Consider the following 25368-nt stretch of genomic DNA (forward strand, 5'->3'; position numbering starts at 1 on the left):
ATTCCCGGACCCCAGGGGCGGGGGTTGGGGGGGTTCGAAAAGCCCCCATTCCACCCCAGCCGGGAAAAAAAAAATAAAAACCCCACAAAAAAAAAAAAAAAAAAAAAAAAAAAAAAAGAATAGTTAGAAGTCCCTTTCCCAAGTCCTATACATATTTTCTGCATTTTTCTATTTAAAGAAAATGGTCAAATAAGGAAACCATGAAATGAAATGTATTCACAGCACAAATATTTTAGCTGTATCCAACACATATACTGTAAAAGCATATTGAGTTACCAATATTTTAAATTAGAGCCAAAGCTTTCAGGGTATGAATTCCTGGATATAAGTTCCAGGTAAATTTTACAAAAAGAAAAGTTATAATATAATGTCAGGGATTTTGAGTTTTTGTTTAATTCATGTAAAAAAGAATTTAAAGATGCTCGCAAAACAATTAGAGTCCAGAATCTTTCAACAATAAATAGAACTGGAATGAATACATAGAGGAAAAACCAAAACTAACACTTTTAAAGAATGGATTTGGACTGGTAGAAGCAGAAGTGCAAGATAATACAGAACTGTTCTACCAGCCATGGGAACTCAGCATACTGTGGACTCATGATAATAGGCATGTTTCAGAGGGAATAGTAAAATTCAGTTAAACCATTAAGTCAATTAAGTACATGTTGGTTAAGAAACCATTCAATGTTCACACATTGGTTGCATACAGGGTTTATATTGAAGAGGGACAACTACTCAGCTCAGCCCAGAAGGAGGTGTGATCAAAAAGAATTAAAAGGTACAAATTGGAGAATAGTTTCTTCCTAATACATCTAAATGATACTTTCAAGAAATGTGCGTCCATGGGAGATTTTGATATAAATTACATGACACTCTACATTCATTTGTGTTCTCCAAAATGCAGACGATAAGACAGAAATACATTCTGAGATTTATCAGTGAAATAATGTGAATGGTAAAGGGAGTGGGCATGAGAAAGTAGGGAGAGCTGCAGATCACCGGTCAGGTCTGAACCTGATCAAGATGAGGGAAGGACGGTGGTTCAGTAGTGAGAATCCCAAACTGGAGCCGAGTTCTAACCAAGTTTCAGTCAGGTGAGTGGGGAGTCCTTAAAAGAAAGATGACCACTGACCTTTCTTGTATCTCCCAGGAATGCACCTGCGTGGTGTTCTTACTGAGCTCATTCAATGGCTGGGAGCAGCCAAAGGGAAACATGGTTTTCAGTGCAAATAGTGGACTCAGGGAGACAGTAGTTAAGTTCGTCAGTTAATGCTGTTACCCAAAGCGGGAGTTCTAAACAGGCTTGTCCATATCAGTGTTACTGAGCTGAAGGAGTCAGTTTATCTAGCCTGGGCTCAGTAGAGAGGCTGTCCAGGTAGCTCTGTTCCCTGTGTTCCTGAGCCAGCAACCTACCTGTGGTAATCCTGACAGCAATGGCGTAAGGCCATAAGTCTTCAGACAAGCCCATTTCAAGCCTCTGCTTGAATGTGTCAAATATAATAACATCCTATTGGCCAGAGTAGGTTGCATGATTGTGCTCCAAGTCAAAGGGTGGTTAGGTGCATTCCACCTTCACTAATAGGGATCATAACATTCCATGACAAAGGTGGGAACAAGGAAGCATGAAACATTGATGCCAATAATTCATTCTACCACAATTAAAAGGAAAAAATTCAATTTTGTTAAAAATATTTATTTTTTTCTATTAAAAAAAATAAAGAAAGAAATAACGGAAGGAAGGAAAAAGAGTCCTACAGTAGACTGAAGTTTAAGTTTAGCAACAATGCTTTGATCACTGATGTATCTCAAGTGTCTAGAACAATGCCTGACATCTAAGGAGTGCTTAATAAGTGTTTGTTGAGGAATAAAAAGTAAATGAATGTGAAAAAAAATATTTATTTTTTCTGTGCCAACGCCTTAATATGTTGATTTAAATATTGTGAAGCATCCACTCCAAAGTAAAGTTTAACTAAAATATGTAACAAAACCTAGAAATATTCATTCAGACACTTTGATGTTGAAATAGGAGTAATTTTAATTACTTATAAACAAACTAAAATTTATGCAGTTTGCTTTAAAAACAGATGAAAATTCTTCTACTTTAATTTTCATTCATATTTTAACATTCTTATTTTAATTTCTCTTTCTATCTCCCAGCATCAGGATCCTGCATTTTTTGGGCAGAATTCACTTTTGGTTAATTCATCAAGGCACTATTTAACCATTCGCTACACCTTATTACCTTTCCTCTATACTCTGTTTTATAAAGCCCATATGTTTGGAGAAACAGTAGCAAGGCCAGTCCTTCATGAGTGAGTACTATGTACAATAATTACAATAATATCCTTTAAAGTATGTTCAAACTTATACAGAAAAGATTAATGGAGATAAATCAAGATATCAATTAAATTTCTGCTGCTTGTTTTTACATTTGTATAAATTATTTGAAAAGCTATATAATGATACTAGTAAATATAATTAATTAGATAATATATAGGTAGAAATGAGAGAATTAAATAGAACTTACAAGAAAAAGATATATAAAATATGGTAGGAAATTATATCAGTAAGAAAGATTAAGCATAGAGTTATTAAAATATATCAAGTAAATATTGAAACAATGAACTAAATATAGATCAAGAGTATAGTATATATAGTATAGTACTTACAAAAAAGGGCAATTGTGCTTATCTTTGAATACATCTTTGACCAGACCAGGGCCTTTCTATAATAAACGACTTAAAGATCCTTTCAAATTCCGGTAAAAACTAGAGTTTACTCCAAAAAAAGCTTTAAGTGAGGAAAATAGAATACCAGAGACGTCCAATACTTTATGAACCTATCATATAGGTGAAAATTATTAAACAGAAGAGTTGTTTTTTATAAATAAAAAGTAACCTTGTCGTCTATGATAAATTTTTCTGAGTATGAAATAAATTTTTCCTTCTCTCTTTTCTTCCTTCCTTCTTCCCTTTCCTCCACCCTTTCTGCCTTCCTTCCCTCTGTTCCCACTCCTTCCTTCCCTTCCCTCCTTCCTTCCTTCATTTCTTCCCTTTCCTTTCTCACTGTTCTACTCCCCCTGCTTCCTTCTTCCCTTCCTCCCTTTCTTCTTGAATGTCAGATAAAGAATAAAGGATGTAAGAACTACGAATTCAAAATGTCATCTGAAAAAAAGCACAATTCAAGATAAAACAATTCCCAGGGGAAAAAAAACCTGAAAAGATTAACTGAACCAGGAGTTTCGATAAACTTATGTTTTAATTATTATACTTTAAACATTGGTCATTGTTCTTAGGTTTTATCAGGATACAAACAGCTGGATTGAGGACCTTGAGTTTTTGTGGGGCCCCGCATTACTTATTACTCCTGTTTTAAAACAGGTAGGCTCTACAGATTTAATAACCTTTTTGTTTAAACCGAACTTTGAATAACTAATTCTATCATAAATTACAAAACATCTGAAAAATAGATGTTACTCAGTGGACTGTTTCAAGCTGATAAATATCAAGTTGAATTCTACATGTGAAACAGATTTCAAAAAGTTATAAAAATATTAAGTAGACATATATTTGCCAAATTTATAATATCTGAGGACAAGAAAATTATATAAAATTATTGTTCTCCTGAGAAAAAAAACACTGTATTATTGAATCAAAATCAAATCATAATACCAATGAGCTCTAATTTGAGTAGAAATACATATTGAAATTTTGCTCAATTGTAAATAAAGAGGAACTAGAAAACTCACTGAACAGATGAAAATGTTGGGAAAACACGAGTGAGTTAAGTAATTATTACCTATTTTTAAAAGGTGTATGTGTCCATGGAAGTATACAGAAATAAACACATTCACATTCACAATGACCACGTGATTTAGAACAGCATATGTACATGCATGCATTATTTTAATTGCCCTCTAAATTAATTCTTTCTTTACCTCTTTGCTTTAGTAAGTTTTAAAAATGATATTATCTAAGGCTAATAAAAAAGCCCTTTGATTATTATCTATAGGAAATATTGGAGTGTAACCATAAAGTATTTTCCCTTGGCTATGAAATCCCAAATTAATATTTGATAAGATCCTCTGTTAAAAATTGAAATTAAAACCTATGTATTATCTTGCTTTATTTTAGGGAACAGATACTGTGAGTGCCTACATCCCTGATGCTGTTTGGTATGATTATGAATCTGTAAGTCACCTTAACATACTAGTGGGCTCACAAGTATTATATTTTCTTTTATTTGTTTGTTTATTTATTTATTTATTTATTTTTGAGACAGAGTCTTGCTCTGTCTCCAGGCACCAGGTTGGGTGCAGTGGAGCGATCTCAGCTCACTGCAACCTTTGCCTCCTGGGTTCAAGCAATTCCTCTGCCTCAGCCTCCCGAGTAGCTGGGACTACAGGCGCGCACCACCACGCCCAGCTAATTTTTGTATTTTTTTTTAGTAGAGACAGGGTTTCACCCTGTTGGCTAGGATGGTCTCGATCCCTTGACCTTGTGATCCTCCTGCCTCGGCCTCCCAAAGTGCTGGTATTAAAGGCATGAGCCACAGTGCCTGGCCACAAGTATTATATTTTCAAACACTTCTACATGGAAACTTAACTCCATAGAAAATTCACTACATAGCATATATATGATTAAAATTTCCATTACTACTATTAAAAAAATTTCAAAGTTTAAAAATGTGTAAAAAATTTTGTAAATATACCTTTCGTTGCAAATGAGCTAGACTCTAATATAAAGTTAATTATTTAGTATAAAGAGATATTATTATTTTTAACTGGTGGAAATAAAAGGAGTAATTTAGAAAGGGGCGATAACTTATTTTAATGATTTTTCCTATTTTACATGTTTATCTTATTGTCAGAAGACTGGAGTACAGAGCTAATCTTATGTATTTGTTTTTATATGGTATATTCAAATATTTGAAAAAGCCATTAATTTCCACCTTGAAAAGGCAAAATAACAGCATTCATGTACACCTTCCATTTTTTCTACTGAATAAGGCTTCTTGAGCAATATTTATTTTAAATATTATTTTCCATATCACTTACATTGGCCACCTATACTCCTGATTTTTACAGGAATAATAATTTTAAGAAAATCATTCCTAAAGACATAGTTAACTTTAAACCAATATAAATAATAAAAAAGTTAATGAAAGTATTGTTAATTATTGCAGAAAGAAAATGAGTTTCTTTTTGTTGAATTTTTATTTTTCAAAAAATAAACGTTTTTTTCTCTGCTTTATTCGGTAAACTAAAAAAAATTTCTCTAAAAGTTAGAAAACAATATATTAATATTTATTTGGATGACATAAATTGCTTATAATAATTGTTTCTATACATATCTTTTAATTCTTGTGAAATAGAGTTTAAAATCTTCAATAATATTAAGAATCTTTTTAATCTTCCAAATATTAGGGTGCAAAAAGACCATGGAGGAAACAACGTGTTGATATGTATCTTCCAGCAGACAAAATAGGGTTACATCTTAGAGGAGGTTATATCATCCCCATTCAAGAACCAGATGTAACAACAACAGCCAGGTAAAATGAAAAATCATTAACTGAAATCTAAAATAAAATTCAAGTTTTAATATTTCGTATTTGCAGTAAGAATCAAAGACAATGTTCTTTCACTTGAAGATATTTGACACACAGAGGTAATACTGAGCTATAACCATCATAGTTATAAGAGGAATGAAATTATATATATTATAATAAATATCTTGATTTTTAAAATTTCTAATTTAATTAGAAATTAACTTCCTGTACCAAAAATTTACTCACATTAGCTAGAGTATGCATAATTTAAGATAATATTTGATTCTTAATCAATATATGAAATGTGAACATTTGTTGTATAATTGAGTAATGTATGTTTTAATTTTTACATATTTGAATTCCATACATAAGTAAATCCCAATGTATTTCTTTCTGCTAAAATGTTTTAAGTTCATAAATGAATTGGATATTTTAAGTTCGGTAAAGAGCAAGAGAGAAACTAAATCACTCACTAAGTGTAAATCTCAGAAATATTTTCTAAATATAAAAGAAACTTGAAAATGCTAGTGATCCATGTCTCATCATTCATTCTGAATACAAGGGTACAAAAAGTGTCCTATGGAATTCACATACTTTGCCGTATTCTGCCACAACCCAACAGAAAGTCACTCTCTATTCCTTACCCTGCTGTATTTTCTTCATAATGTTAAGAATATCTGAAATTATATTATTTATTATTTTCTCGTATGTAGTATGTTAGTGATATGCATTAGTAATTAGTAATTTAACTGTTTTGGCATGATAGAAAAGACTATTCTCATAATGTAACTGATTCATGAGTATGTTCTCAAAAACAATTGTTATACACAAGAGCTGTAACCATTAACAGCAATATACATTTTGGTAAATGCACACTGGAAGGAATACATCTTGCACAGTCCAGGAAATACCTGGACTGTGTAGCCTTGGAGATACTATTTTATGGTAAAATGTAACTTAAGAAAAGAACAACATATTTATTGACTAAAGTCTCATTTATCCTGTTATAATCACTTCATTCATAAGGTTCTTACAGATTCTACTAAACATCTTTTTTTAATTTGAATAGTTTTTTACTGGTTTGCATACAAGATGTAGACTTAATACATTGAAATTTTGGGTTATACAGGTTAAATTGAACCTTAATAATACACATGTAATTTTTCTTATTTGAATTAAAATATTATATTATTTCAATTTTTTAAGTATCTCAGCCTTCAAAAAATCCATGATTGCATTTATTATATTTATTATTTTGACATATTTCCTACCTGTATAAATTATTTCCATAATCACATAAGAACATTAATATTCAGACATTATTAATACATATAAATACAAATTTATTGATGTCAAATGTTCTTACCTAATTCAGGACTCATAAAACAGGTTGAAATTGACTTATTTATAGGATATTTTATTATATATTTATTTTTAATCATATATGCACCTATTTTCCTTAATAGCCGTAAGAATCCTCTAGGACTCATAGTTGCATTAAATGAAAATAACACAGCAAAGGGAGACTTTTTCTGGGATGATGGGGAAACTAAAGGTAAGTCTGAAAGCAATATGCTTTAAATGTTCGTTCTGATAATGGGAAATTTTGGCTTTATTTATAAAGGTTATATCATTTTTAAAAGTCACAATTTTTTATTTTTAATTCCTATTTTTTCATCTGCTGCAGGCTTTTAGGTTATTCAAAAACTTTTAACAATATTATTTGTTTTATCTATATTTAATTAAAATACCCAGTTTTGTGCTTTTGCTTGTTGTCTTTGACAAGACTTTTTAATCTATCTTTATCTTTTAGATTAAAATAGTCAATAAATTCTCAGATATATAAATTGCATTGTATTTTCAGCTGTTTTAAAATATGGTAGTGTTTATAACTAAAATTTTATTACTGTAAACAAAATATAAAACCACCATTTAAAGATTTAGTGTCAAATTATTTGAAGTAAGAATGTCATTGTTTACAATTAATTTTCCTTAAGTATTTATTATTGTAATTCTTGAGCTCCAAATCTGAGAATTCAATATACCAAAAAAAAAGTTTAGAAGTCATTTTATGCTGTGACATTTCTAATTATGCTATTGTAAGTTTATTTATATGGATTTAACTATTCAATTAAAATTTTCCTTACACATTTTAAGAAACTTTTCTAATTTCTTCTAATAAAGCATTTTTAGGTATGTGTTTTATATATGAGTACAAAAAATTATAGTTTATCTTCTATTTTAATTAATTACTTCTCAGATATATTAAGGAATATTTTTGTATGAATGTTAAAGAGTTATGGATAGGGCCAGGCGCGGTGGCTCAAGCCTGTAATCCCAGCACTTTGGGAGGCCGAGGCGGGTGGATCACTAGGTCGAGAGATCGAGACCATCCTGGTCAACATGGTGAAACCCCGTCTCTACTAAAACTACAAAAAATTAGCTGGGCATGGTGACGCGTGTCTGTAGTCCCAGCTACTCAGGAGGCTGAGGCAGGAGAATTGCCTGAACCCAGGAGGCGGAGGTTGCGGTGAGCCGAGATCGCGCCATTGCACTCCAGCCTGGGTAACAAGGGCGAAACTCCGTCTCAGAAAAAAAAAAAAAAATAGTTACAGATAAATATAGGAAGGACAAGGAAAAAAAGACTATCCTAAATGCCTTTAGATATATATGAAATACGTGAATATTTATTTTTGAAAATGTAAACATTTAAAAATTATCACAGGATTCTATAATTCTCTCCTAAGACTTATATTCACCCTCAGTTAAGAAACATTCATTTAAATAAATTACATTTATTTATGGTATTATATCAATATATTAGCAATCAAACTTATTCTAAGGAAACACCTATTTTCTGGGTGATTTTCTCAATGCAAGCTGTGAATTACTTGTAGCGTTAACAGCTATTAATCATTTATGTCCTCTGTCTTTTAATTATTATTATTCTTTAACTGTATTCTTTTCCTTGATAAGTGTAATCTTTCGTACCATTTACCTAACTTCCAAATTTATATCTCCAAATCAGTCTTCTTTGTTGCTTCTCCATTTGTTTGTGTAATAAAAATCTAAAACATAATCTGCCAACACAGAGCTTGGATCTTACCACCATATGGTGTTCCCCTTGCCAGCTGATGGTAACTTCATTGCCACTGATGTCAACACCTTGGAATGGACTGTTCTTTCTCACAACCTAAGAATTTCATTGGTTCTGCTTTGAACTGAATCCTCTAATCAGTTTCACCACTATCATCACCATCTTTAATTTTAATTTAGTACAATAGCTTCCTAACTGACCTGTTAAATTCTATTACAACCCAGCACACAGAGTAATCATTTTAAAAGGTGACTCCAGTAATTGCATGTCTTCTCAAAACCTTCTAAAGATCTTCCATTTTACTCAATTAGGAGACACAGTCTTTATCGAGGCCTACAAAGCTTATTATTTGTGCTTTAACTTGTGCACGCACGCACACACACACACACACACACACACACACACACACACACACATTATTCTGCGTTGCTCATTCTATGTCTCATTCAATTTTAATTCACCAACCTTCTTGCTCTTTCCTAAACACCCTGCGTTGTAAGCACACTAGGATGAGCTCTCCCATGACATTAGATTTCAAACCTATTCTCTGGCTTATGAAGTAAGCTGAAACTTATTACATAGAAGTTTTGTAAAAGTGGATTTCATCTGAACTTTCATTATTTGTAGGCATCAATCAAACAGTGTTGTTGAGATAATACCTCCATCGATAGCACGTGTGGCGCAATTATAAGATTGTTCCTGTTACACAAATTGTATGAACATTCCAAACGTATACTGTCTACTGAAAGATGCATATGAATAGTTTACTTTCATATAAGTAGACAGTTAAGACTATGAGGAATAATATTGAATCAGTTATTTAATATGATACCTATGTAATTATGTGCATTTAAAAAGTTAAAACCAGAATTCAGATTAATGAATTTGTAACCAAACATGGAAACAGTGAAGTGATCTGCAGTTCAGGTTCTGAATATAATTTTATTTCCTAGGACTGAAATATTAAGCAAATTGATGGTATGACAAATATATTATATGCATCCTAGGATTCCCTTTATATTGTAACAGCGTTTTCAACAAACTATTTTAGTCCTTCAGTTTTTTTTTTTAAAGAGATATGTTGAATAAAAGTTTTATTACATATATAATACAGAAAATACATTTATCAATTTTCCTCATTAAAATTTATTTCAATTACAGGTTAAAGTTTATTTTAATATTTAACATGTCTCCAGATTTATTCTTTTTTGTCCAATAATAAAACATAATAGAAAAATATTTTTTAAATGCAAAATATATTATAGTGTGCCAGGTCTTCCTGGGAAAAAATTACTGTTATGAGATGTACTAAGGAGAGAATCAGATAGCATTCAAAATCATACATTTTTAATTATATATTATTTACTGTAAGTTTTGCTTTCTCTTAATTTCCAGAAATATCTTGGTAGCCTTTGAAAAAGTAGACAAGGCAAACATTTATTCATGATCTCTATTTACTGTGAAAATAAAATACCATTATTATTTTGTTTAGACACAATTCAAAAAATGTAAAAGGAAAATCTGTTTTGGGATGCTTCATTAATAAACAGAATCTAATTTGTTCATATTACTTAAGTGTCATGTAAGTGTAAAACCAGAGGAGAGAATTTAACATTGTATTTTGTACTGATCACAATATTTTTCATTTCAGATATCTTACAAAATGACAACTACATATTATATACATTTTCAGTTTCTGATGTAAGCATTCTCTTTGTACATATAGTTAAATGTATAATTTGTTCGTACCTAAGTTATTCTTTGATGATGAATTTTTTTGAAAAGGTATTTATATTTGCCTACAGATTTTAATGGAATGTAATGAAATAAATAGTTCAATTAAATAGTTACATTTAAATTGTTAAATTATAAACAAATTGTTACCTTAAAATTTTATAAAGTTTGTGACCCTGTAATTGATGCAAAGAATCCTTGAGACTTCTAAAATATGTTTGGCTTTAGACAACATGCTCTAGGAAAACAAGTTCAACACATGTAAAAATGTTTTAATGACGTAATCACAGTAATAACTGGTGTGGATTTTCTTTGGTGATGGGAAAACCTATGCATAAGGTTAAATTTTGAATAGTTGATAGAAATGATTTTTTCATAAATGTAGGGTTTTTTTTCTTACATTCTTTTTTGGCAAAGCTAAATTACTCTTCATCAGTGTTAGGGCTAGAATATGAAGGAGTATATATGTCTTGCATATGAGTAATTAAGGTTATCTCTGAAAATAAAGTTTTCTGGTGTATATAATAATAACAATAGTTATTAATAAGCAGATTTGTGTATGCTACTTGGATGAGGAAAGCTGGTAGGAATAGAGATGTAGATGATGACCTTTATTGCTATTTCATATTAGTATTTTTATTTCAGGTTTATATCTGATGACCTAACATGTAATATTGTATACTATTTTTCCCAGAACAAATTAGATATTGTGTGCACACATTCAACATACCAGGAAGGGACTACCTTAGCATTCAAGACTGTAAAAATCCTTGGGTTGACAGACACTGTTACACAAGTAACAGTGGCGGAAAATAATCAACCAATAAGCGCTCATAACAATTTCACTTATGATGCTTCTAACCAGGTAATTACCGTATTTGAAATATTGTAGCTATCATAAAACTTCATATTTAGTATGTAACCATTCAGGCACTTACTTTATTTCTCTTCACAATGTGTCTTCCTTTCTTTCCTTCCTTCTTCCTTCTCCTTTTATTTATTTCTTACCTGTTTCTGAACAATACTACAATTTATGTTAATTCGATGTGTATTTAGATATGAGCATGAAGGGTACTCCTTGCTATTTCCCTCTCCCTATTTTATTTTTACCTTGCATGCTTGTTATCTGGGCCTTGCTAATATTTTCCATAAAATTTTTCTGTTTTGAACTGTAACCTACCTATTCCACACAAACAAAAATTCCAGATGTTTTAGCTGCTTTCCACTCTTTAACGTTGATTTAGTTCATTTCTTCAGTCTTTCCCGTTTCCTTTTTAGCGAGAACTCATTGTCCTCAGAATGTATCTTGTACTTTTCTGACTTCAATTTTGTGTTTACACTTTTCTCTTCCTGTAGAAAACCTTCCTTATGTTGTGATTTTTGTCTCTTTTTACGGTTGTAGTATAGAGGGAAAAAGAATAACAAAATTGGTTGAATTGTTATTCAACGCACAGATTCCTGCTCTGTTATCTCTGCTTCTGAACACATTAAATAAATCTCTCATTATTTTATCTCCCTCATCAGCAAAATGCAATATTTCAATCATAATGTTGCTTTGGTAGTAGATTGATGTATTTTAAAAGTTAGAGACTGTAATAGTTAAAAACATAAAAGCAATTACGTTTGTCATTTACCTTTTCTCCATTTATATAATACTAAATTATTACTAATATTAGCATAAACAAATTCTAAATTGTTTAAGAGATAGAACAGTGTCTTATAATATTTTTGTCTAACTCCTAAGACCTCTGGCCCGGGGCTTTTCATTTATCAATTTTCAGAAAACACCTACTGGTTAATTATTTTTTATTTAGTAGGCATACTATGATTTATATTTCCTAGCAGTAAAAGAATAAATTGATATAAATTAAATAATACAAGCTTGAGAACTTTTTGACTCTAATAGAGTTTGAAAGAGGTATAATAAAAAATAATTGTATTGGTTATGTATGCAATATAAAGGTCTATCTTGGCTATTTGTACGTGTAATCATGCTTATAAAAATATATACATATACACTAATAGTGTACCATCATATTTCTGCTCTGCATAGGCTGATCTTTATATTAATTTTCATTCCTCAAAGTCAAGATTTGCAATAGTGTTTGGGGGACATCAAAAAGTAAGCTATGTAGATGAAAATCTAGGTATGGGATAAATCTTGCCTACATTATTCCCAAGGTACATAAGCAATAATCAAACATAAATTTGCAATCCTAACTATAGAATAACTGTATATGTGTGTATATACATATGTACATCTATGTATGTATACATATATATTGCATATTTATATTGTTTTTCAAGTGTTTTATCAAAGCTATTAATGATTTAATTTGAGTAATTGCTGTTGTTACCATGTTTCGTAAAATGTAAACTGTTTTTTTAAGTTATCCAATGATCAGATACAGTATTTAATGTTGTTGTTTGTTTGTTTCTGTTTTATTTTGTCTTCAAAGGTCCTCCTAATTACAGATCTCGACCTTAACCTTGGAAAAACATTTAGTGTCCAATGGAATCAAGTTTTCTCAGAAAATGAAACATTTAATTGTTATCCAGACGCAGCTGCTGCAACTGAAGAAACATGCATACAACGTGGCTGTTTATGGCGAAATGTAATAATAATTTTAATTATTACTCATGATACAGTTTTTACCTAAGCATTTCAATGCAAATTTTATGTATTATAATTTTAAATCTGCAGCGTTTAAATTAGATTCAAGTAGATAATCATTTGGAATTTGAAATTAGCATATCTGATAGGCAATTCACTTTTATCTTAATTAATTATCCAAAGACATATCTTAGTAAATGCCAGGCTAAATTAATGTGTCAATTGCTTTCCAGGCACTTTGGGTAGTGTAACTTTATTTACTAAAATAATACTCTGTGTATTACACTTTACTAGGTGTTGACTGTAGCTGATTTGCTCAATTAGGTAAGATATGCCGGTAGTAGACAGTATTTCAAAAACATTGGCTCAACTTATTAAGATATATAATGTTGATCAATGGGCTGGTTCTCTTCCATTAAGGATGATAATAATCTCTGGCCGTTATTTTGGCTTTCATTTTAACAAAATGATGACGGCTGAGAATGGCAGATGTTTTTACCAATGTCACAGGAAGGAGATGTGTGTAATATTTCCTCTTGCTATGCCTGCTTTTCCAAATTCTGGGGTTTTTGTTACATCATTGGGTTTTGTCAGCAAATACATTTATTTAATATAAACAAATAATTAAATGCATTTGTTATATCTCCTAGGTGGGTCAAGGCTTATCTGTCAGCAATTTTCCAGAATAATTTACATTTGTGTAATAAGAGATGCATAGAATCTCTGCCTCCAGAGAAATTAGCCCAGTGTCTCTCCATTAACTGCTATAGCAGCATGATCTTTACCACTAGTGAGGAACAGGGAAGAATATAAGAACAGAAAAAGTGAGGAGGAGAAAAGATTCTAAAATCAACAAACGTCAAATAGTGAAGTATTGTTAATTTATCTAAATCTTCTCTTTAAGTTGCCTCTCTAGTCAAATTCATATCCATTCCCCTTTGCATTCAAAGCCTGCTAACTTTATCACAACAAGTCTAAAGGACAGGTGGGAACAATTCATTTTAATAAAGCATAAATAACTTCTAAACATGAAAATGTGAAATTTTATCTCTCCCAGAATTATTAGCATTAGGTCAGGTAAATTAGTTTTAATGTTAGGAATTGATGAATCAGAGTGTGGATATCCTTTCCGTTAATACTTTAGATCGCACTATTTCTTGATTGATTCATTTAACAAATACTTATTGAGATCTAATAAATTCTAGTTACTACTCTAGGTGAACAAAATAAACAAAACCTTTCTACTCTGATAGAGGTTGCATTATATTGTGGAAAACAAAAAAAATAGGAAGAAAATTATGTCTTATTTTAGATAGATACTATAGCTTAAACTTAAGCAGGAAAGGAAAAGAAGGAAAAACTTCCAGTGGTGTGACATTTTTTTTTTCCATAAATACAGGGGGTACCTGTGCAGGTTTGTTACATGAATATATTACATACTGATGAGTTTTAGGTTTCTAGTGTTCCCGTCACCCAAATAGTGAACATTAAATGAAATAGGTAACTTTCCAATCTTCAGTTCCCTTCCACTCACCTCCATATTGGAGTCTTCAGTGGCTATTACTCTCTTTTTCCTCTTGCATCCATTGTTTAGCTCCTACTTGTAAAGGAAAATATGTAGTATTTTATTTTCTGTTTCTGAGTTATTTCACTTAGGATAATGACCTCTAACCCCATCCATGCTGCTGCAAAATATATTATTTAATTGTCTTTTATAGCTACTTAGTACTCCATCGAGTATACAGACCACATTTTTTGTATCCAGTCATCTATTGATGGACACTTAAGTTGATTCCATGACTTTCCTATTGTGGATATTGCTGCAATAAACATAGTAGTGCAAGTGTCTTTTCGATGTAACTTTTTCTTCATTTGGATGGATACCCAGTTGTGAGATTGCTGGCTCAACTGGTAGTTTTATTTTTAGTTCTTTGAGAAACTTCCAAACTGTTTTTCACCAACAGTATATAAGCATTCCCTTTTCTCTGCATCTTTGCCAACATTTGTTGTTTTTTGACATCTGACTAATAGCCATTCTGAGGTGTGAGATTGTATCTCATTGTGGTTTTAATTTGCATTTTTCTGATGATTAGTGATACTGAGCATTTTTTTCCCCATTTATTTATTTTATTGCATTTTACATTTTGGGGTACATGTGAAGAACATGCAAAATTGTTGCATAGGAACACACGTGGCAGTGTGATTTGCTGCCTTCCTCCCCATCACCTACATCTGGCATTTCTCCCCTTGCTATCTCTCCCCAGCTTCCCACCCCCCACCCTCCCTCCCCTATTTCCCCCCAACTGACCCCAGTGTGTAGTGCTCCCCTCCCTGTGTCCATGTGTTCTCATTGTTCAACACCCGCCTATGAGTGAGAACATGCGGTGTTTGATCTTCTGCTCTTCTGTCAGTTTGCTGAGAATGATGGTTTCCAGGTTCATCCATGTCCCTACAAAGGACCCAAACTCATCGTTTCTGATGGCTGCATAATATTCCATGGTGTATATGTGCCACATTTTCCCTATCCAGTCTATCGTCGATGGGCATTTGGGTTGGTTCCAGGTCTTTGCTATTGTAAACAGCGCTGCAATGAACATTCGTGTACACGTGTCCTTATAGTAGAACGATTTGTAATCCTTTGGATATATACCCAGTAATGGGATTGCTGGGTCAAATGGAATTTCTATTTCTAGGTCCTTGAGGAATCGCCACACTGTCTTCCACAATGGTTGCACTAATTTACACTCCCACCAACAGTGCAAAAGTGTTCCTATTTCTCCACATCCTCTCCAGCATCTGTTGTCTCCAGATTTTTTAATGATCGCCATTCTAACCGGCGTGAGATGGTATCTCAGTGTAGTTTTGATTTGCATTTCTCTGATGACCAGTGATGATGAGCATTTTTTCATATGTTTGTTGGCCTCACGTATGTCTTCTTTTGAGAAGTGTCTGTTCATATCCTTTGCCCACTTTTGAATGGGCTTGTTAGTTTTTTTCTTGTAAATCTGCTTTAGTTCTTTGTAAATTACGGATATCAGCCCTTTGTCAGATGGGTAAACTGCAAAAATTTTTTCCCAATCTCTTGGTTGCCGATTCACTCTAATGATTGTTTCTTTTGCTGTGCAGAAGCTGTGGAGTTTGATTAGGTCCCATTTGTCTATTTTGGCTTTTGTTGTCAATGCGTTTGGCGTTTTGGTCATGAAGTCCTTGCCTACACCTACGTCCTGAATGGTTTTGCCTAGATTTTCTTCTAGGGTTTTTATGGTGTTAGGTCTTATGTTTAAGTCTTTAATCCATCTGGAGTTAATTTTAGTGTAAGGTGTCAGGAAGGGGTCCAGTTTCTGCTTTCTGCACATGGCTAGCCAGCTTTCCCAACACCATTTATTGAACAGGGAATCCTTTCCCCATTGCTTGTTTTTGACTGGTTTGTCAAAGATCAGATGGTTGTAGAAAGGTTGTGTTGCCTCCGAGACAAAATCACATGCATTCCTATACACCAGTAACAGACTTAAAGAGAGCCAAATCAAGAACAAACTTCCATTCACAATTGCCACAAAGAGAATAAAATACCTAGGAATACAACTAACAAGGAACGTAAAGGACCTCTTCAAGGAGAACTACAAGCCACTGCTCAACGAAATAAGAGAGGACACAAACAGATGGAGAAACATCCCATGTTCATGGTTAGGAAGAATCAATATCGTGAAAATGTCCATACTGCCCAAAGTAATTTACAGATTCAATGCTATCCCCATCAAGCTACCAATGACCTTCTTTGCAGAACTGGAAAAAACCACCTTAAACTTCATATGGAACCAAAAGAGAGCCCGCATAGCCAAGTCAATTCTAAGCAAAAAGAACAAAGCGGGGAGCATCACACTACCAGACTTCAAACTATACTACAAGGCTACAGTAATCAAAACAGCATGGTACTGGTACCAAAACAGAGATATAGATACTGAGCATTTTTAAAACACGTTGGCTAGTGCTCGTATGTCTTCTTTTGCAAAATACCTGTTCATTTTCTTTGTCCACTTTTTAATGATGTTGTCTGTTTTATCCTTGAGTTTTTTGAGTTCCTTATAGATTCTGGGTATTAGTCCTTTGTTGTTTACATAGTGCTCAGTTCTTTTTCTCCAATCTATTGGTTGTCTATATGTGGCATCGATTAATTAATTATTTTGTTTTGCGGATGCGTTCTAATTAATTTCCATTTCTCTATTTTTTATTTTTTTGCATTTGCTTTTGTGGTGTAAGGTAAAAATTCTTTTCCTAGGCCAATATCCATAAGAGTTTTTTCTAGTTTTTTTCAAAGGATTGTTATGGCTTCATGTCTTACATTTATATATTTAATCTATCTTGATTTAATTTTTGTATATGGTGAGAGACAGGCATCCAGTTTCATTCTTCAGCATATCCCTAGCCTGTTTTCCTAGCAGCATTTATTAAATAGAGTATCCGTTCTCCATTGTATATTTTGTCAATTTCCTAAAAGATCAGTTTGTTGTAGGTATGAGGCTTTATTTCTGGGTTTTAAATTCTGTTCTATTGATCAACACATCTATTTTTGTACCAAATCCAGAATGTTTGGTTACTCTATCCTTATAGTATAATTTGATGTCAGGTAATGTGATACCTCCACATTTGTTATTTTTGCTTAGGATTACTTTGTCTATTTGTTCTCTTTTATGGTTCCATGCGAATTCTAGAACTGTGGGTTTTTGTTTTTTAATCTGTTGAAAAAATGACATTGATAATTTGATAGTAGTTGAATTGAATCTGTAGATTGTGCTGGTCAGTATGGACATTTTAGTTATCTTGGTTCTTCCAATCCATTAATATAGATGTTTTTCCATTTCTTTGTATCCTGTGATAATTTTCATCAGTGTTTTGTAGTTCTCTTTGCAGAGACCTTTCACTTTCTTGGTTAAATGTATTCTTAGGTGTTTTATGGATTTATTTTCTGGCACAACTATTGAAAATGAAATTGAGTTCTTAATTTTGTTCTCAGTTTAAATGCTATGGGTGTATAGAAATGATACTGACTTTCATACACTGATTTTGTGTACTGAAAGTTTATTACAGTTATTAATTAAGTCCAGGAATCACTTGGAGGACTGCTCAGGGTTTTCTAAGTATATGATCATGTCATCAGCAAACAGAAAATTTGACTTCCTCTTTTCCAACTTCTTTCTCTTGCCTGATTACTCTGGCTAGGACTTTCCCTACTACGTTGAAGAATAGCGAAGAGGATGGGCATCTTTGTTCAAATTCTTAGGAGAAATGTTCTCACCTTTTCCCCAGTTAATGTTGGCTGTGGATTTGTTATACATGGCTTTTATTATTTTGATGCATGTTCTTTCAATGCCAACTTTGTTGAGGGTATTTATTATGAAGAAATATTGAATTTTATTTAATGCTTTTTTTCTGCATTTATTGAAACGATTATATGGTTTTAGTTTTTAATCCTCTTTTATGTGGTGATTGGCTTATGTTGAACCATCCTGGTATAAAGGTGGTATTGATTACGCTGGTATCTTTTTGATGTACTATTGGATTTGCTTTGCTAGTATTTTGATGGGTATTTCTGCATCTGTTAATCTAGAATATGCAACTGTTTTCTTCGTTGTTGTTGTTGTTGTTGTTGTGTCCTCGTCTGATTTTGGTACCAGGGTTGATGCTGGTTTCAGAGAATAAAGTAAAAAAGAATCAATTCTCCTTAACTTTTGGAATAGTGTCAGTAACATTGATAAAAGCTCTCTTTTGTACATCTGGTAAAATTTGGCTGTCAATTCACCTACTCCTGGGCAGCAGTGCTCCTCTTCCTCCTCCTCCTCCTCCTCCTCTTCCTCCTCTTCTTCTTCCTCTTCCTCGTCCTTCTCCTTCTTCCCCTCCTTCTTCTCTTTCTCCTTTTCCTTCTCCTTCTTCTTCCTCATCATTCTTCTTTTTTCTGGGAGATTTTTATTTTTGATTCAATATCATTACTCAGTATTAGTCTGGTCAGGGTTTCTATTTCTTCACTATGTTTTCCAAAAGATTGTGTGTTTCCAGGAATTTATCCATTTTTCCCTCGGCTTTCTAGTTTGTTTGCATGCAGATGCTCTTGGCAGTCTCTAATGATCTTTTGTATTTCTTTGATACCAATTGTAATGCCATCTTTATATTTTCTGATTGTGCTTATTTGATTCTCCTTTTTAGTTTTCTTGGTCAATCTAGCTAGCCACCTATCAATTTTGTTTATCTTTTTATTTCATTGATACCTTTTATTTTTATTTTTTTAGGTCTCAGTCTCATTTAGTTCTGCTCTGATCTTTAATTATTTTCTTCCATTAACTTTGAGTTTGTTTTACTCTTGTTTTTCTAATTAGGTGTCATATTAAGCTATTTTGAGATCTTTTCATCATTTTTAATTTAGGCATTTAAAACTATAAACTTTCATTTTAGCATTACTTTTGCTGTATCCTGGAGGTTTTGACATGTTGTGTTAGAATTTTCATTTTTTTTATATTGTTTTATTTCTACATTAAATTCATCATTTACCCAAAGATTACTCTGAGCGAGTTGTTTAAGTGCTACGTATTTGTATATTTTTAAGAGTTCCTCTTGGTATTGATTTCTAACTTTATTCCACTGTGATCTGAGAAGATATTTGACATGATTTTCGTTTATTTGAATGTATTGAGAGGCCAAATATACTGTCAATTTTGGAGGCCGCCTACATTCAAGGTTAATATTGATATACGAGGTTTTGTTCCTGTTATGCTATTGTTGCCTAATTTGTCATCTTAATTGTGCAATTGTTTTATAGAATTAGTGAGTTTTATACTTACATCTGCTTTTATGATGATCAGTATCATTCTTTCATTTCCGTATTTACAACTTGTCTGAGCATATTTTGGGCCAGTAGAGAGTCTGATGGTGAAAACTTCACTCAGTGTTTGCTTGCATAGGAAAAACTTTATTTCTCCTTCATTTGTGAAGCTTAGTTTCACAGGATGTAAAATTCTTATCGTTGTTTTTCTTTAAGAAGGCTGAAAATTGGCTCCTGATCTCTTCTGGCTTGTAAGGTTTCTGCTGAAAAGCCTGTTGTTAGTCTGATGGGATTTCTGTTATAGGTTATTGTTATTTCTCTCTAGCTGCTATTATGATTCTCTTGCTCATGTGGACTTTGAATAGCCTGATAACTACATGTGTTGGTTCTGTTGGTCTTATAAAGTATCTTCCAGGTATCCGGTAAACTTCTTGTATCTGTGTCTGCATCACCAGCAAGACCAGGAAAACTGTTTGGAATTATTTTCTCAAATAAGTTTTCCACATTTTTAACTTTTACTTCTCTCTCAGGAATTCCTGTAACTTGTTGGCTTGTTCACCTTACATAATCTTAAATTTTTTGAAGGCTTTGTCTGTTTTTCAAAATTCATTTTAAAATATTTTGTCTGTCAATAGTTAATTTGAAAGATCATGCTCAAGCCTGAAATTCTTTTCTCTACTTGGTATATAGCTTATTGTTAAAGTTTTTAATTGTGTTTTTAAATTCCTTCAATGATTTTTTTTCAATTTTCAAAAGTTACTTTTTCAAAAAAATTCTACCTTTTATATTTTGCTTTCCTGATTTCTGAGCATTAATTTTCAACTTTCTTTTGGAATTTACTGAGCTTCCTCACAATCCATATTTTGAATTATTTATCGTAATTTTACAATTTTCACTTTGTTTAGGATCCATTGCTAGAGAGCTAGAGTAATTCTCTGGGGTGTCACAACACTCTATTGTTTTCATGGTACTAAAGTTCTTACACTGGATCCTTCTCATCTGGAAAAAGATGTCACTTCTTATTTTTGAATTTACTTTCATTTGGATGAGAATTTTTTTCCCCAAAACGGTGTGATTGTAACCTGTGTTGGGTAGGGTATTTTGGCTTTGCTTCTTTGTGCTTTTAGGGGGCTGCATGATAGGATGATATCTTCAAGGCAATAAGCTTGAATAGATGAGAAGTGTTCAAAAACTAAACCCTGGGTGATTACAAATTTTAGTCAAGGAGGAATGAAAAAGGAAGCTTAGAAAGAACAGCACAAGAATTGCTTTGGAAAAAAAGAGCATGCTGGGTCCCAGAAGCCAAGTGAACAAAGCACTTAAAATGGCAGAAATGATCAGCTATGCAAATTGTTTGCCACTAAGATAAGGACTGGAACCTGACATATGGATTTGGCAGCATGGAAGTCTTTGGTAACTTTGACATGCAAACGTTAGAGTACTGGAGATAAAAAACCTGGTTAGAGTGAGTTCAAGTAAATGAAGGGATAAACTGGAGATAGTGAGTATGATGACCAGTTCTATGCCTTGCTGTAAAGAAAGCAGAAAAAAACAGAACAGTAGTCAGAGGTGACAGTTACTTTAAAAAATGAGAAAAAAAAAATCAGTTTCCAATGTTAAAAATAACATAATGAGGCCAGGCACGGTGGCTCACGCCTATAATCCCAGCACTTTGGGAGGTTGAGGCGGGTGGATCATGAGGTCAAGAGATCGAGACCATCCTGGTCAACACGGTGAAACCCCGTCTGTACTAAAAATACAATAATTAGCTGGGCATGGTGGAACACTCCTGAAGCAGGAGAATTGCTTGAACCCAGGAGGCGGAGGTTGCAGTGAACTGAGACTGGGCCATTGCATTCCAGCCTGGGTAACAAGAGCAAAACTCTGTCTCAAAATAATAATAATAATAATAAAATAACACAAAGAATCCAATTTTCATTATGAGGGTGGAGAATTGAGGGAGAAATGTTCTTATAGGTAAGGAGGGCTGGGATAGAATACGCAGATGAAATTGTTCACTTTAGATGGAAACCAGACAGTACGCTGTAAAAGAACATGAATCAAACAGACTATCTCAATTTACTTAGCTTACACGCCTTTCTTTTAAGGAGCTTTTATGGGGACTTAAACAACTTCTTTAAAAGGAAATTGGAAATGTAGATAAATATAATAATTCTCTCCAAAATATAATAATTTAATAAACAAGGAGGATAGGGAGAATGGACTGTGTTAAGGCAACTAGCCGTCAATGCCCTAGTTTAAAATTATTTTTCTTAGGTCTTATCTCTCACTCCTATGTAAACCAGTCAACTCTGATTTTTGGCCTTGGTTCTTATTTCAAATCCTGGTCAGAATGTAATTGACCAGTATAAGAACAAATCAAAATGAAGGATTGACAGTTTCATTATAAGTAAAGAACCATAGTACATGCTCTTTAGAGGGGGTTATAATGCTGTTTTTATGCACAAGAATCAACAATCGATATGAAGAGTAAGAACAAACATGGTATCAAAATTTATTACTAATATACTTAATTTTGCAGACAGCACAATCTAATGCTATTTTTTAGTTAAAAATATATGACTTTTGACTCTTCTGCTCTATTTTTCTTTCTGTAGAGTAAAAATATAAATACTTTGTATAAAATTTTAGTACATGGGATCCCAAATTGCATAAAATGTATTTTGTGTTATGACTGCTATTTCGTTTTGTATTAATAAAACTTGTAAATCATACAATGTATGACTAAACGTCAGTGTATTTTTAAAGAGTCAAATATTACAATGCTTATAATTTCTGGCAATGAATATGCAATGTGTTTTTAGGTTGCTCTATCCAAAGCACCTGAGTGTTACTTTCCCAGACAAGATAACCCTTATTCAGTCACCTCAACTAGCTATTCATCAATGGGTGTAACGGCTGACCTCCAACTAAATGCTGCAAATGCTAGAATAAAGTTACCTTCTGACCCCATCTCAACTCTTCGTGTGGAGGTGAAATATCACAAAAATGATATGTTGCAGTTTAAGGTACGCTTAATAAAAACTACTCCAATGCTTATATCCTCTCTTGAGACAAGAGAGTTTGAATAATCATGTGACTGGATTTTTAATGTAATATTAAAGTGTATTAAGAGATTTGATATTTTGATTCCATAAAAATATTTTTTTCTACACAACTCATACCTAGGTGCTGAATAAATGAAACTGCTCATTTTTGCTAATTTTGTGATTAATACAATGATGATTTTAAAATAAATTGAAATTCTTGCAAAATACATAACTCATGTATTATCAAACTATACTGATAGTGTTATTAAAATAAACAAAATGAGATGCTTACTATTTTTATTATTTTTAAGTTGTGGTCTTAATTATCTGGCCAATGCAGTAAGACATACCAAAACAATAATTTCTTTCGACATTTAGCAATAGCAAATTTTTTGACTTAAGTATTCCAAAGGAACCTATTAAGAAAACCATTAGAAATTTTAAATATCAACAAAATAACTAGATGTCAAATGTTTCCAAAGATATTTTCTTGTACATTATTGTTCACTATTTAGAGGCAAAAATGGCAACAAATACCATTACCAAAATCAAATGAAAAAATCTAATAATAAAAACATCAAAGATTATAAGCCTAATAATTTTTGTAAGGAGAAAAACTATTAAAAATGTTCACATTATTTTAAAATTATAAATAAGAGTAAATGATAGTTTAAATGTACATTCACTTTAGATCAATCGATGCTTTTAAAATATTTTCTTATAAAGCTTAGTGAAATACCTTTTGAAATTTCATAAAGTAACTTTTAAGTTCATCTGAAAAAATAAACACCTGGCGATTGTTAACATTTAGAAAGGGGTAAAGAGTGATAAAAATTCATATAATTAAAACAGTGTGGAACTGGAGATAGAAATACTTGATTGTTGATTGAAACAAGATGGCACGAAAGCATAGAAGATTGTGTGTGTCTCTTTTTGTGGTGGCACAAAAGCATAGAAGATTATCGTGTGTGTGTGTGTGTGTGTGTGTGTAGAAAGGTTCACGACTTAATGAAGAGGTAGGTTATTTAATAATTTATATAGAAAAGCATCTGTCTTTAATCATATGCTAAAATAAAATTTCGAATGAGTTGCATGTGAAAACTAAACATAAGCCTAACAAAAGTTATCTCCATGTTTATTTTGTATCTGGCTAGCAAAGGCCTTTCAAGCTACAGATAAAAAGGCATAAGTGACATGGGTAAAAGTGTACACTTTTTCTTACATAAGAATGAAACATGTTTCAGATCAATCATGCTTTATTTTTATAAAACAGAACATAAATGTTGAATAATAATGTAGAAAAAGATGAAACCTCCTAAGCAAGTAATGAAATGATTAACAATGAAAATAAACGCTTTCAATTTAACAAAAATGAGCATTAGAGTACACATTTTGATGAGACTATTAATCAGTAAAAAAATTCTGGAAATCAGTTTGTCAATAGTTATCAAAGACCTTTAAAGAGTAAGTATACTCAGACCTAGTGGTATTTAAGAAATGTACTGAAGAAATAAAGACACAAATAAATATAAATTAACATTAGTGTTTATTGTAGAATCATATGTATGACAAAATATTCTGAAACAACTCCTGTGTTTAACCATGAAATAATTTTTGTATAACCATGCAATAGAATATTTAGATCTAAAATTTTTGGTTTCCATTCTTATTGTGTAGAAAATAAATCACAAATCATTTTTTAAAGGTTCAAAAATGCAGTACTCAATTTGGTCCCATTATAAATGTGTATATGGAATTCTTTATTGTTATAGCTATATGGGCCATGAATGAAGAATTAGAAATTATGTGGACAAAAATTCTAAATATCCTTGTTTGAGCCATTATTTAAATTATTTCATTATATGTACATGCTATGTCAGCAATATGAGTAAATTTTTTTACTACTTTTCTGCAATAGATTTATGATCCCCAAAATAAGAGATACGAAGTTCCAGTACCATTAAACCTTCCAACCACCCCAATAAGTACTTATGAAAACAGACTTTATGATGTTGAAATTAAGGAAAATCCTTTTGGCATCCAGATTCGACGGAGAAGCACTGGAAGAGTTATGTAAGAGATTGAATTATTTGATATAAAGGATGTTTTAATTTTAGCTTAGGAAGGGAAAAGTAAAATGATTAACAACCTTTCTGTCCTAGAGTAGCATCACACAAAAAATTTAAGCTGTGTTAAATAACTGTGTCCATTTTAATATTTCTAACTAAATATAGTCCTTGGGACCATCTTAAAGGACGGGCCCACAATTTTGTCTACACTCTGGAAGTGTTCAGTTTCACTATTAATAACAGACTCATTCTTCTAATCAAGTTGAGAAGCAAAACCAAAACCTCTTGTAGAAAGCATGATGAGTGTTGGCAAAGATAAGTATTTGGAAATAAGTGAAGTGAACATTTTATTTAAACCGTTGAAATAGTTTATTAGGTCTGGAATCTGATAGGATTAATCATTTACCTGCCATGTATTAATGAAAATAAGGTATAGCACATGAGTA

The 25368-nt window shown here is 32.2% G+C and overlaps 1 protein-coding gene across 2 annotated transcripts in view; it reads left to right on the plus strand.

Annotated features, from left to right (window-relative positions):
* SI (sucrase-isomaltase) overlaps positions 1-25368 on the plus strand; it is a 154409-nt gene that overhangs the window by 86469 nt on the left and 42572 nt on the right. For both annotated transcript variants that reach the window (XM_032261547.1, XM_032261556.1), the window contains 10 exons: positions 2158-2312; positions 3296-3380; positions 4134-4190; positions 5426-5550; positions 7014-7102; positions 10296-10345; positions 11073-11243; positions 12838-12993; positions 22629-22832; positions 24772-24926. In XM_032261547.1, coding sequence (XP_032117438.1) covers positions 2158-2312; positions 3296-3380; positions 4134-4190; positions 5426-5550; positions 7014-7102; positions 10296-10345; positions 11073-11243; positions 12838-12993; positions 22629-22832; positions 24772-24926 — 1247 coding nt within the window. The remainder of the gene's footprint in view (positions 1-2157; positions 2313-3295; positions 3381-4133; positions 4191-5425; positions 5551-7013; positions 7103-10295; positions 10346-11072; positions 11244-12837; positions 12994-22628; positions 22833-24771; positions 24927-25368) is intronic.

This window comes from Sapajus apella, unplaced genomic scaffold, assembly GCF_009761245.1.
Source record: "Sapajus apella isolate SASKATOON/1434 unplaced genomic scaffold, GSC_monkey_1.0 scaffold4, whole genome shotgun sequence".
Taxonomy (NCBI): domain Eukaryota; kingdom Metazoa; phylum Chordata; class Mammalia; order Primates; family Cebidae; genus Sapajus; species Sapajus apella.